Source organism: Neovison vison, chromosome 6, assembly GCF_020171115.1.
Source record: "Neovison vison isolate M4711 chromosome 6, ASM_NN_V1, whole genome shotgun sequence".
Taxonomy (NCBI): Eukaryota; Metazoa; Chordata; class Mammalia; order Carnivora; family Mustelidae; genus Neogale; species Neogale vison.
Window position 1 is genome coordinate 148,957,711 of NC_058096.1, and position 14,229 is coordinate 148,971,939.

At 50.4% G+C, this 14,229-nt stretch overlaps 1 protein-coding gene across 3 annotated transcripts in view; it reads left to right on the forward strand.

Annotated features, from left to right (window-relative positions):
• The window catches only part of RARB (retinoic acid receptor beta), a 196,313-nt gene that overhangs the window by 178,985 nt on the left and 3,099 nt on the right, over window positions 1-14,229 (forward strand). For all 3 annotated transcript variants that reach the window (XM_044252570.1, XM_044252569.1, XM_044252571.1), the window contains exons 5-7: window positions 2,710-2,886; window positions 12,596-12,800; window positions 13,639-13,797. In XM_044252570.1, coding sequence (XP_044108505.1) covers window positions 2,710-2,886; window positions 12,596-12,800; window positions 13,639-13,797 — 541 coding nt within the window. The remainder of the gene's footprint in view (window positions 1-2,709; window positions 2,887-12,595; window positions 12,801-13,638; window positions 13,798-14,229) is intronic.

The window sequence follows — 14,229 nt, forward strand, 5'->3', positions numbered from 1 at the left end:
AACCCACACTGACAGCCTTGTTCCCCAGTAGTTCCAGCCAAAGACTCAGAAGTGAGCCTCATGGGCCTGCTGGCAGTTGCCTGCTCTTTTCTGAACCAATCTCTGTGGCTAAGAGGAGGGCCTGTTGTGATTATGAAGACCAGAGCCAAGCACCCTCCTTGTGCTTAAGGGAGTTGGCAGCCCTGCCCAAACCCCACGGGCTCAGAGGGAGGGAGGAGCCGTCCTCCAAACGCCTCCAGAGGCAGGAGAGAAGGACGGCACCATGGCAAGAATGCAGGACAGTCACTCAGCTGCTTTCACACCAGAGATTCTGCTCTGGAGATCAGAGAAAGAGAAAAAGAAAACAAAAACCCGCACAAAACCACTTTCCAAGGTATGTTGTAGTGTAGTCCTTACCGAAAGCTGAGACCTTCAGTAATTTCCAGCAAGTTCTTAGTGGTGTCCTATCTGCTGTGTACACAGAGCATCCTCCTTACTGATTAAATGGGGAAGGCTAGGTTGAGGCTGGTAATGGGCCATGGAGTGGGGACCAGAATGAGGACTTTGCTGGCCCTGCTCCCTCTGCTCGGGAGGACAGAGGAGAAGATGGTCACTGCTGTTGTCTGAACCATTTAGCGGTGCCGTGGACAGGTAGGGGTGCTGAGGAAAGGGATCCAATGCTGACCAAACCCCCAGAACACACACAGCACCATTAGTACACTGGGAACCCACTTCCTCTCCCCTTCAGCCTTTGAGGGCACGTGGCACATATTCCTCTTTACAAATGGGGAGACTGAGGCACTGCTTATGGGAGGGCACACCTGTCAGCTGGGGATCTGGTAGACCTGGGACCTGCTTCTGGCCCCTCGATGGCAGGTTAGCTCACCTCTCTGAGATGGCTTTTCTCCATCTTAGGATGAAGCTAAGAATAGCTAGCCCCTTCTTTGCTGGGTGAGGTCCAGAGCGGGGGCCTGGACAGGGTCATCCGTGGCGAGTCCCAGAGAGCAGCAGGTGCTCTCCCCGCCAGGCTGTCAGCTCGCCAGGGCTGGAAGCATGTGTGATGTGCTCAGCTGTGATACCCCAGCCTCTAGCTGTGTGCGGGTGGGGCAGGAGACCTTCGTGAAACAGAGGGAAGGAGGGGAAAGGCTGGCGAGTAAGTGAATGTAGGAGTATGCAAATGGATGGAGGGGTCCAGCCAGTAGAGGGCTGTAGTCGGACTGAAATCTGTTCCCCTGACTTATTCTGTGGTTCCCAGAAGCCAGGGTACTACAGGAACCTGGCCCTCAGGGTCCAGGATTAAAGCTGCTGAGGAGTGAGAAGGCCGGGGCTCCCCGGAGGAGCAGCCGTGTTATCCCGGCAGCCACCCCTGGCTGGCAGCCCCCTCTGCAAGTTGCTTGTCATCACGCTGCATGTGTCATGGGGCCGCCCGGCGCTGGGACCAGGGGCAACCAGGAAATACGCATGTGACCATCATAGGTCTGAGGTCACTAAGGGACGCCGTACTCTGTTGCTGTCATTGTAACCTTTTGTTTTCATTCACACTGTCCTGTCTCACCTTTTATCTTTATTATGAACGATTGTAAACTTATTGTGGAAGCAGAGGATAGAATAGTGACCACCGGGATCGCTCCCCAGCCGGCCCCGTTTCATCCTCCAGCTGCCATCGACACTCTCCTCATCATATAGTCTTCGGAAGTAAATTTACAAACATGTTATTGGGCCTGTAAATATGTTGATGTTCTCAATGATGCGACCTTCTGCCAACACTGAGAACAGCAATGTTTTCTTTACAGGAAATTCGCATCTCAAACACCCTAATATCTCACATTCCCACTTCTCTTACGTGTGTCAGGTCCTTTAGTTTATTTGAAACAGAACTCAGATAAGGTCTACACCTTGTAATTAAGTCTCCTTTTTTTTTTGGTGCCCTCCTGTGCCTCTGTCCCACTGATCTGCGCTCTCTTCCTGTAGTTTTGCTCTTTTCAGAATGTCCTGTTCATGGAGTCGTTCTGTGTGCAGGCTTTCGTGTCTGCCACCTTCCACTTGGTGTGATGCTTCTGAGGCTCCTCGGTGTTGTGGCCTGGGTCATGTTTTCTTTGCTGTTGCCCTTGACCAGCATTCCGTTGGGTGGGGTGCCGTGGATTTCTCTATTTACGGGTCAATAAGCATCTAGGTTGAGTCACTTTTAGTCTACAGGTTTCTCTTTCCAGTTCTTACAATGTGTTCGTTGAAGAGACCAATTAATTGGTGTGATGAAGGCTCGGTTGCATCCCCCGTGGTGTAACTTACCATGTTCCCCTGTCTCCCGGATTTCCGTAGTTCGATCTAAAGGCCCACTCTCATCCTGCTTTGACTATTTCAAAGGTGGGTGTGTGTGATTCCATGACATTGACTCTTTTTAAGATTGTAGCAATCACTGATCGTCAGTGCCTAGAACCGTTAATTCATCAGGGTTCTAAAATGGTGGCTCCTTATTCTATCATTCCTTCGTGTACTAGTTGGAATAATCACATTAAGAGAAACCCCCTTTATCTCCTATTGACAACCTGGTGGTTCAGAGATATGATATGGAGCATCTTCAAAACAATCCAGGCTCAACACCCAGCGACCCTAGCAAGAAGCTCCCTGGTCAAGACCGAAGTATTAGTGCATTCATAGAAAATGCGCCGAGTTCCTTGTCTCCCAAGCTTTCCAGAAACTCCCCCTTACAGTGTTTTCTCTCCCTCTTAGAATTCCAGTGCTGACCATCGAGTCCGACTGGACCTGGGCCTCTGGGACAAGTTCAGTGAACTGGCCACCAAGTGCATTATTAAGATTGTGGAGTTTGCTAAACGTCTGCCAGGCTTCACCGGCTTGACCATTGCAGACCAAATCACCCTGCTGAAGGCTGCCTGCCTGGACATTCTGGTATGTGCCCTTCTGAGCTCTTAGTCAGGGGTGGGGTGGGGGGAGTAGACCGGGGTACTTGGAAGACCTCCAGAGGCTTCGGTCTTCCAGCCTCCTCCAGCCACTTGCATCATTTGCCAAGCCCGTCCTCCCTGCCTGAATTTCCATTCCACTGCCGGAGGCTCAGGGATGCCCAGGACTTGGGCTGAACCTCATCCCTTCTCGACTTGGTGTGGGACCCCCCACTGCATGGCCTTGGAGCAGGACCCGGCCTGTCTCGGTCACAGCCTTGCTTGCTCCCCCAAAACCCCTTCCGCAGGCCAGTCCTATAGATCTTTGAAAGGCCATAAGGCTTCTCTGAGCTAAACCCACAGGAGTTGGCTCCATTGCCCTGGTTCTGCCCTCTGATCTTATACCACCTCTGTCAGCGGCCTTGGGAAAATAATTTCCTTTCCTGGACTCAGTGTCCCTATCTGTGCAAAGGGAATGGATTCCTGGTGACTCTCTCCCCTCTTCTGTTCTCACACTGGGGCTGCTAGGGGCCCTAGAGAGGGTAAGGACGCTGTCACACCTTGTCCTCTGTGGGTCTACTGGCCGGATGCCTTCCCTCCCTCTACCTGGTTGGGGCTTCAGGGATGGTGTGATTAATTCTGGCTGGGCTGGTTTCCGTGATGGGGAGGCAGCTCCCATTAGAGGTGACAGGGATGTACCCTGCCTTGGAGTGGGGGCTGGTCTGTACTGATGGGCCTCTGGAGGAAGTGGGAGGGGAAGCTGGCCCCCAGCTATGCATCAGAAAATAGAAAAAGTAAAATTAGCTTTTGCAGTGCTTTAAAAGCATAGATTTTTCTCTTTATTACATCTTTCATAGCTTTGGGTATAAACAGTTCTGCAAAGCAAATAGAGTTACTCACTGTAATTAAACACACAGTCCTGCTCAGGAGAGAGGACCCCGTATGAGGCAGTTGTGCAGGGAGCTGGAATGTTTATGTGTCTTTCTGCTCAGTGGTTGGATCTTAGGAGTGGTAATGGTTGCTCAGTAACCTACATGTGCTAGGGATCCTGAGAATATATATATGTAAATATACATATATAAAATATATTTTTTCATCTCAGTAACCTACATGAATATATATATGAAAAAAATATATATATATAAAATATATTTTTTCATCTCATAAAATCAAAGGATCTGGGATGAACTCAGGGATATTTAGAAAAAAAATGAGACCTCAAAGCAGCATTCACCTGTCACCTGTCCACACCCCATGGCATCTGCAAACCTCAGCTCACTTGATCCTCCCACAGCTCAGTGAGCTGGCTGGGGGATGGAGATTCAGCCCATTTTACAGATGAGGAGCTAGAGACTGGGTGAGTTACCCAGGTCAGGTGAATGCTGGAACCAAACCCCAAGACCCACATATTTCTATCCCAAAAGCCATGAAAGGATTAGAGGCATAAACAGGGGATGGTGGTAGGTGGACCCTGGGCATAGGACCAACCAGGCCACCAGAGATTAATAGAGGCCCCCTGAGCAAATCCGTGACAATGTTAATAATGAGCTACTGGAATAATTCACAGGAAAGCCTGTGCTTTCTTACCCTTTCCTACAAGTCCTTCAAGTGTAGCACTCAGGTGAGTTTCACCTAAGCCTCCAGGACCCCCCCCCCAGGATATGAGTAGAGACTGGAGTTACCAGCACGTGGTGAGAGGTGCCCCAGAGGTCCAGAGTGGCTGAGGGGACCATGAGGTGGCACCAGCAGGTCGGGCTCTGCACCAGGCCACATGGTGGAATTCTGATTCCCTCTATGATGTGGCCACCCGGCAGGGCCTGGAGCCTTCCTGAAGTTTGGGCTCTGACTTGGGTTCTTTGCTTGTTTCTTAGTCCTCCCCTTGTCTGGCTGCCAAGTGGTGACCGTGTGGGGTTCCTTCAACTCCAGTCCTTTGGGAAGGGTGAAACGAGAAGGAGCTTTTGCGATCCTCCAAGGAAGCATCTTGTTTCTCAACATCCCATACTTTCATGGTCAGGGGTGCTTAGACCCACCCCCTTTAAATCCCCCCACAACCTCCAGTTGTCTTTCCACATCCCACGTTTACAGTGAAACCCAAATACTCCTCTGGGTTGTCCATGGATCCAAGAAGCAGTGCTTGGCCTCTTGGTGGAATTGGGTAGAACAAGACCAATATCTGTGACCTTGGTTGAGTTAACCTTTCCCAGTCTGAGTTTACCTATCTGTACAACTGGAAGAGAAATCAATGAGGCATTGACTAAAGTAATTCTTTAAACAGGGTTACAGTCATGGGTATAAGCACAAACGGGTAGTAGATAGTGGTGTTGGGATCAGGGACAAAGCTGTTAAAAGCACATGGGGACAATTGCGGACCCTGAGACAGGAGTCAGAAAACTCTTTCAGCCACTGTGTCCGGGCTTCATTGCTCCGAGGGGCTGGGACTGGGATGCAGTAGGCGCAAGAGGGAAAAACCCTACTCGGGGAAGAGCAGAGATGTCCAGTCTTATGAGATGAAGCAGAAGGAGTACTTATTTGGCCCCAGATAAGAGCTCATTTCCAAGAATTTGTAGCAAAGGCAACTAATCACAAGAGCCTGAAAAATGCACAGCTTCAAAGAGCATCCTTCGGATGAGAATATCAGCTGGCTGACCCATTTAGAAGAATCTTCTTATCGAAGCCATTGATGTAGGGATAGAGCGAGACAGACACACTAGAAGGACAGACGGACAGACACAGGCTGAAGTTGCTCTCAGCCCCTAGAAGGGAAACACAGAGTTGTCCCAGGGGTCAGCAGCTCTGGCCTAGCACCACGCATTGTGTGTGGTCTGAGACAGGCCTTTGCTCCTGAGTGCGCAGTGCCTGCTGGGGCTGTCCAGAAGGGGGAAGCATGCCCCGTGCTCTCTCCACACCACCCTCCAGAAGGATTTACGGTCCTGGCGTCTGCCTGGGTGGGGACCCTTTGGTGTGGAGTCCACAGCCAGGCTTCCCTCAGAGCTAGGATTCATGATTTCCCACAGGGGTCAAGTAGCCGCAAGGTCTCTCTTAAGATGGGTCAAATCTTCGAAACCATTTTGCGTGGAAGTTTGCGTTCCATCCCTCACCCCAGAGCTGTGGCACCCCAGGTTTGTAGTCAGGACAAGGAAGGGACCCCCCAAGAGTGGTCCCCTCACCTGTGCTCATGTTCTCCTTCTTGTGGACTCTCCTTTATCTTCCCTATCCTGTTTCTTCTCCTCTTGCCCCTCAGCTGCCTCTTCTGTGCAGGTAATTGAAGCAAGTCTCTCTCAACTTAAAAATCATAAAAAATAATGCTTGCGGCTGTCTGACCTTCTGTTTGCTCTTCCCTGCTGACCTCCTCCCCTCTCTGCTCTGCCTTTTACAAATATTCACTGAGGACCCGCTGTGTGCCAGGCACTGTTCTAGGCTCTGATGACACAGCTGTGAACAAGACAGACAAAAATGCCTCATGTCGAAGCTGCCCTTCGACAGGGGATAGATGGAGAACAAGCAGATGAATAGGCAGGGTCTGACGGGCCGCAAAGAAAAATAGGGGCAGGATCAAGACCAGGAGCGTGACTGAGGTGGTCATGAGTTGTGTGTTTCATGAGATTCTGTTGTGTGTTTAGAGAAGCAGGTGACCTTTGAAGAGACCTGAATGAAAGGACGGAAAGAGCTGGAACAGTAAAAGACAGAACTCAGGGAGGTGTATGAGGGAGAGCGACCTGAAGAGTGTAGTTCAAAGGCCCTTAGGCAGGGAGGCTGTGGCAGACTGAGGAACAGTGAGGAGGTGACTATTTGGGAATGAATGGATGAGCAAATGAGTGAGAGATCAAAATTGGAATTCCAGAACATGGGCTGCCTTCGGAGTGTTGCATCTGGGCGGGTTCCAGCGTGAGGTAGCGTGAGGGTTTCCCTGAGGGTCCCTCGGGGCCTTCCTGGGTTTCCGCTGCCCCCGCTGCCCTGAGGAAACATTCCCACAGCAGGGGCAGCGCACTTTGCTCTGGTGACGCAGAAGGGACTGCCCCGTGTGACTTCAGGACGTGATTTGTGGCTCCTGGGGTTCTGGGGACCGTGCGGCTCTTGAGCCGTGGAGGGCCATTCCCGCATGAACCCGTCCTCCCCCTTCTGGAGGCTCAGCAGAGACCAGACCCAGCCCGAAGAGGAGCCGGCTCTGCCTCGGAGCCCACAGCGTGAACTGGGCTGCAGCGTTACCCTCGGCCTCCGTGCGGGCGTGAGGAGGTCCCGTGTCTCTCTGAAACCCAGCCTTCTCACCCCTGGGAGCAGAGCGGTCGCCCTGGTTGTCACTGGACATCACTGTGAGGCAGTCAGTGTGGGGTGAGAGGGCGGGAGCCAGACTCCCTGGGTTCAGATCCCAGCTCTGCCGTGTGGAAGCTGCGTGAACTGGGGATCGTCAGACCAGATCAGGATCTCCCCATGACTCACCAGATACAGTTCATGGCCCGAGATGCATGAGCCATTTGAGCTTTCCTCCTTTGCCTAGGGACTCAAAAATCCCCAGTTGCCCCCCTCAGGGGGTTACAAGGTGGGAGAGATTTCCTATGAGGGAATCTGCTTCATTAATAATTGAACAGCTGTTCATTAGCCACCTGCTGCAAGGGCTCCGCAGCCCAGATGCCCGAGACAGAGCAGCGAGCAGGGCAGGTGAAGAGCAGGCCCGTCTTCTGGGTGTGGCGGTGGTCAGCCGGCCCAGAGAGGGACGGCACACCAGGGAGAAGATAGCAGGCCAGGCCGGGAAGCCGGGGGGATGGGGGGTGGGGGCTGGAATACTACCCAGCAGTGAAAAAGAAACAGTTTCACCTATTCCCATGGGGAATCTCAGTTGTGACTCGGGGTTCATAAAGGCCGGACATAAGAGGGAATGTGCAGTATGAATCCCTTTACCTCAAGTTCAAGGACAGGCAAAACTAGTCTGCAGGAATCAAGGTCAAAATAACGGTTATTTGGAAGGGAGAGGGACGTACAGCAGGGGATGGATTGGATCTCGAGGGGCCACAGGAGCCCAGATGACCTGGAACTCTTTGTGGCTCGAGCTGGGTGGCAGTTCCACAGGTGTGTACCTGGGGGGGATGCAGTCACCTGTACACTTGAGCCGTGAGCACAGCTCAAGGCCAGTATGTTGGGCTCATTATCCATTGCCGTATATCAAGTTGCCATGAAACTTAGCAGTGTTAAGTGATGAGCATTACTATCTCCTGGGGCCCTGTGGGTTAGGAACTGACTGAGCTGGGTGCTTTTGGATCGGGTCACTCAGAAGCTTGCTGGCCAGACACTGGCAGGGGCTTCATCCTCCTAAGGCTTATCGGGACAGAAGGGCTGCTTCCGGGGCTTCCTAACAGGTGCCTGGCAAGCTGGTGCTGGTTGTTGGGAGGAGGGCCCAGTTTCTTGCCCCATGGACCTTTCCATGATGTGTCAGCCAGCTTCCCCCAAAATGAGATGTAAGAGAATTGAAAGGAGGAGTCCACGGTGCCTCGCCTCCTATGACTTGTTCTCCAGAGTCACACCCGTTGCTTCCCCTGGGTTCTGAGAATCGAGTACCGGGTCCTGCCCACACTTGAGGGGAGAGGAATGAAGCTTTGCTCCTTAAATAGAGTAGAAGCAAAGAATTTTTTAAAGCCACTGCACATGCTATACCTCAGTTTTAAAACAATTTTATTTCCTATTTCAAACAAAAGTGGGTGATAGGATAGAAAGTAATGGTCTTAGGAAGCATGTTCACTGTGCTTTCTGAGGACGTGACATTTGAACTGAGCTCTGAGGAGGAAGAATCCTGAAGATCAAGGGAAAAGCATCAAAGGCAGCGGGAACAGCAAGTGCAGACGCTTTGCTGTGACATTGACTTGCTAGAGATTCAGAAAGGTTGAAATGGGCAAAAGTTAAGGAGCAAGGGGAAAGGAGCCGTGATGGGATAGGTAGAGGCCACGGAGGAAGAAGTCTAAATGTCACAGATCTAGAACAGCTTGAAGCCACCAGAGGGATTTTAAGCAAGGGCGAGGTCCCCTCTGGTGGCGGTTTTGAACAGCATGCTCTCGCTGGGAGAGCAGACACGGAGGCCAGAATCCCCAGAGGAGAGGTGAGGGTGGCTTGGATTAGAGTGGTCACAGGGACAAGGGGAGAAGGCGACAGGTCTCTCTCTCTGTGCCTGCGATCCCACATGCTCAGATCCTCCCAGGGGGGACCCCAAAGGCAGTGGAATATTCACCTGCCCTTGCTGAAGGCAGGAAGGCTGAGGGTCCTCCCTCCGAGGAGTGTCAGGATGGCTGATCACAGAGCCCGGTGCCATCCAGCAGGGCCCTTGCATGAGTCAGCCTCGCCTGCACTATTTTTGCCCAACTCATGGGGCCCGCGTGCTCCCCTGTCCAGATGCAATACCCTGTTTCAAACAAAGGGCGTTTTAATACTGGTGAAGCACTTGGCAGTTGCCACTGGAGTTTGACTTGAACCAACTGAAACTCCTTGGTTCCTCTCCAGAGGCGGGCCCAGCCGCGTGGTTGAGGAGGAAGCCTGCTGCCCGCTGGGTCCAGCCTGGACAGGGGGAGAGTGCAGGCTCCCCTCGTAAAAGAAGACATTGACCATTCTCTCATCTCAGGCCATGGGCTGTCCCCTCTGGGCAGCCCGTTAATACTTGGTTTGGGTTTTGAACTTTCTAGGGAGAGAGGCCACAGAACATAGTTTAAATGCTTCATTAGAATCCAGACATTTTCCCGCTTTTGAGGAGGGGCACCCTTCAGACTAGAATCGTTCAAAAGAGACATTTGTGCGCTCCAGTGCAGACTTGGATTTCTAAGTGAGCCGCTGACAGCTTGCAAATACCTAAACCTTGGTCTTCCGTTCCTTTCCAGCAAATCCTGGTTTCCTTCATTCTCACAGGGACAGATCTAGTGCACTCACTTCTTGGCAGCCTGCTACAGCTGCAAAGACTTATTTAGTACCTATTTGATTCCAAACTGGAAATGTGTCTGGAGATTTTGAGCCCATAAATACTGAGGTTCTGACTCTGCCCATCATGTGACCCGTTCCTACGCAGGCATCTCTCCTTATGCTCCTCCAGGTGGTGTGAAGGGGCCTGGGCTGGGGCTAGGAGTCCTGCATTCTGTCCCGGCACCAGCACTTCAGTGATCTTGGGCTTTACTCCTGGGGCTTTCAGGGGAACTAAGGCTTATAAGCAGGGGCTTCTCAGTTCCTTTGCTGCTCTGACATTGAGAATGGACTTCATAACCCCTCAGCTACCGAGATGACGTGAAACCGGTCATTCAGTTGGGGACCCAGAGGAAATGGGGGGGCGGGCTCAGAGAGGTCCCTGGGCAAATACCTGAGAGGCAAAAACGGCCACCCATCCAGCGAAGAGGAATCTTTGTAACATTTTAGCAACAACTCAAACTCACGTTCAGTTGCTTTCCCGTTCACTTGCCACTTGATCACATAATAGGAATGTTAAGTTTGAGGATGTGTCCTGATTTAGATCGTGCCCCCTCACCTGAGGTGAGCTTTGCCCAATTTTCCGTTTCCAAGGCCGCGCGCTTCTGTGTACCAGGTAGGTCACCATGCATAACCATCCAGGTTGTGCACTGCACTAAGGCAGCGAGCCAAGGAGACAAATGAGGCTCATATCCAAATTAATGCTGGCTGGATGTCATTTCACCTTAGGCAGCGGGGGGATGGAGAGTGGCAGGAAGAGGATGGAGGCCGCTGGGGGGCAGAGGTGAAGAGCACAGCATAGGGGAGTGCTTAAGTGCTAGGGACCGATCGCCTGAAGCAGATCATGCCACTTAGCAGTTATGTGACCTAGGACAAGCTATTTGCCTTTGTTTCCCTATCTGTAAAATGGGATGACCAAAGTTACGAGTTGATAGGAGAATTAGGTAATATGTTAAAACACTTAGCAGAGTCCCAGGCATGTAGGCACTGATGAATAAAACATTAGCTCTCATATGTTAGAGGACAGAGCGCTCATCGTTCCCCCTTCTCCTCTCAGGAGATATTCTTCTAACCAAGAAGACATTGGGGTCAGGCTTTTTTTTTTTTCCCCATCAGCAGATGTAGCAGATGTCCCATGGCCTCACTTTACAGGACATCCTTATACTCTCTTCCAAGTCCACACTGGAGTCCAGCATGTAGGAGGAGGGCTGGCTCCTAGCCCCATGGGTTGGAGGTTCGGAGAACACCAGAGCAAGGACACAAGAACAGGCGACCTTTCCGGTGCGCCAGCCCTGCCCCCTGGCTCATGTGGTCACTTAGCCAGTCCTTTAGGATGGTCTTGGGCAGGGGCAGTGTCTTTGCCCCGGACCCCCAGCACGAAAAGATTTGACCTGGTTCTTGCATTAGGAGTCCTGGTGGGAATATGGAGAGTGGGAAGGGGGCTCTTCTACAGGGACTTCCCTTGTAGCTCGGAGTCTTGTGGCTTCGTCAGAGGGCTATCCCCTCCGCACAGGGCCCTGTCACGGGAAGATCGCAGACCCTTCTGATCACATCTGTCCTCCTCTTTGTTGACACTGAGGTGACCACACCCAGTCATACAGAGCACAAGCATCTGGAAAAAAACAGCGCTCTTAGCCTACCGGGTTATCCACTCCTGGTCCAGACAGAATAAATTTCTCTGCTTCACACAGCTCTAAGGCTTTTTTGGAAGGAAAAGTCAAAGGTAGACACGTGGCCACCAGAAAGGCCCCTCACAGTGATCGGTACCGAAATATGCTTCTGGGCGGATGAGTGCTGTGTGTCCATGGAGCTCCTTGCCGGCGGTGCGGGCTGAGAGGGCAGTGGGAACGCCAGCTGCAGTGACGACATAGCTACACGAGGGGGTTTGGAGTTGGCCATGCTGAGTGAGGCCTGAAGGCCCACAGCACCAAGCAGGCGACTTCCTGGTAGCAGGTGTGGCCAGGGTGACCAGCAGAGTTTTCTATCAGGGGCATGCCGGGTGGCACTGGAAGACTGGCATCACGGCCCGGGCTTCTTACCTACAGAAATCCCAACCAGATTTCTGGGCTTGGTAGAAATGCCTCCTCTTCTCTGTGAATCTGCCCTTGATCTCCTTCTGGCTGCATCCACGCTCTCCCCCTTGCGGTTCCACTCCTGCTCCTCAGATTGGAGCTGCTGGGAGGGAGCTGTGTGGTCAGAGGCATCATGGAAGAGGGCCCAACCTGGGTTGGCATCAAACCCAGCCACATGGGAACTGCGTGACTGAGCCACGCTGAGCTTCGGTCCCTCATCTATAAAATAGGAATAATATTCACTTGCTAAAGTGTTTGAAAGCTTGAAGGTAGGGTCATGTTTAACCCTTGACATATACTCAGCATTTCATAAATGGTAAAGAGTGCCTTTTTTCTTTTCGTAGACTGTAAGCTCTTAAGAAAAAAATCTTTTTATTCCCCAGCATCTGGCACAGTGCCTGGGACATAAGTAGGTACTCAGTAAATGTTTATTTGAGTCAAATGAATTACTTTTAGCACAAATATTTCTTAAAATTTCTTGTGTCCTGTTTATTATTCCCTAAATAATGTTAGCCCATATTTTGGCTTCTATACTCTTTGAATGAAAGGGCTGCTAGAAGACATTCCACATCCAGAAGGCGGGCAGTGTGCCTCATGTGATGTGAGAGCTCCTTGAAAATCTCCATCTTCCTTCCCAGCTAGATTGAAGCCATAGGAACAGGCTGGCTTTGATGACCCACCGAATATGGTTTGTTTTTCTTTTCTTCTTCCTTCCAGATCCTTAGAATTTGCACCAGGTATACCCCAGAACAAGACACCATGACATTTTCAGATGGCCTTACCCTAAATCGAACTCAGATGCACAATGCTGGATTTGGTCCTCTGACTGACCTTGTGTTCACCTTTGCCAACCAGCTCCTGCCTTTGGAAATGGATGACACAGAAACAGGCCTTCTCAGTGCCATCTGCTTAATCTGTGGAGGTACCAACTACCTAGAAAACCCTCATGAGATTCCATGAAGAACAACTTGTAATTTATGGGAAATTCCTATCTCCATTTTGGAGTAATTTTGCATGGAGAAAGACATGTGAATAAATAGCCAGGCATGCATGCTAGGGGTTTGTTGCATTTTTCCATATTGCAAATTAAATGAAGATATTTGGGATCCTTTTGCTCTGAAATACCAAAATGATATTTCTCCAATTGCTACTGCTTTTTTCTAAGGCAGGATCAGACTATTGTAAAATAAATTGCCTAAGAACATTTTAATGATAATGCAAGGGACTTCCTTGTGCCATTTGTGACTGCAGTGGCTTGGACTACAAGTCACTGGATTGTCTTGCCCCCCCACCCCACCCCACCCCTAACTCTTAAAGGACTGGCATAAAATATGGCTTTCTTCTTTGTACTGACCCCTACTGGCTCACAGGACATTGAATCCTAAGTGGTTAAAAAGTAATGGCTTTAATTACAGGGCCTATTTACCTTGCTTTTAAAACCATCCAGCTGCTCAAGGTTTGGTTGAATTCAGTTCAGTAGTGACATCTCCTGGTCACAAGAAGTAATTTTCTCCTTGTAACAAAGCTACTAGTAATGAAAATGTGCTTTTTAACAGCAAGAGGGACATTTTCAAGTATCACTGCTTAAAACATTTGCACGAGTCTTCAAACTGGTATGTGACTGAGTCATCAGATGAATTAAGTCATAACGTGCTGGGCCAAGGAAACAAGAAAGGGAAATGGGCGGCAGCCCTCTCTCCTGGCAAGTGCGGAACTCTTTCTGTCCTGATACTATTTAAAACTTTCTTCCTGCTATCTAGACCGCCAGGACCTTGAGGAACCAACAAAAGTAGATAAGCTACAAGAACCACTGCTGGAAGCACTAAAAATTTATATCAGAAAGAGACGACCCAGCAAGCCTCACATGTTTCCAAAGATCTTAATGAAAATCACAGACCTCCGCAGCATCAGTGCTAAAGGTATGTCTTTAGAGTCTCCATTGTATTCATGAAGTAGTCCTGACCTGTTTTTTTTTAAACTTGATGTTTTCATTCAGGATGTTTGACAATAGCTGCTTTTCTGTTTCGGTTCTGGAATTTATTTCTGATGGAAATCAAAAGGAATAGCATTCACCCTTAAAAACCTCTTATCTTACCCTACTCAATGATCTTAAGAGATTGAGTTTGTAATTCAGGTGACTGGATAGAAAAAATTGGTGGTTTGTTAAGATTTATTTGAGAATGGAGAGAGAGCAGGCGCACAGGCAGAGGAAGGGGCTGAGGGAGAAGAAGAGAGAGAATGCCAAGCAGACTCCCCGCTGAGCATAGAGTCCTACAAGGGGCTAGATTCAAGGACTCTGAGATCACGACATGATCCGAAACTGAGTTGGACACTTAACCAGCCGAGCCACC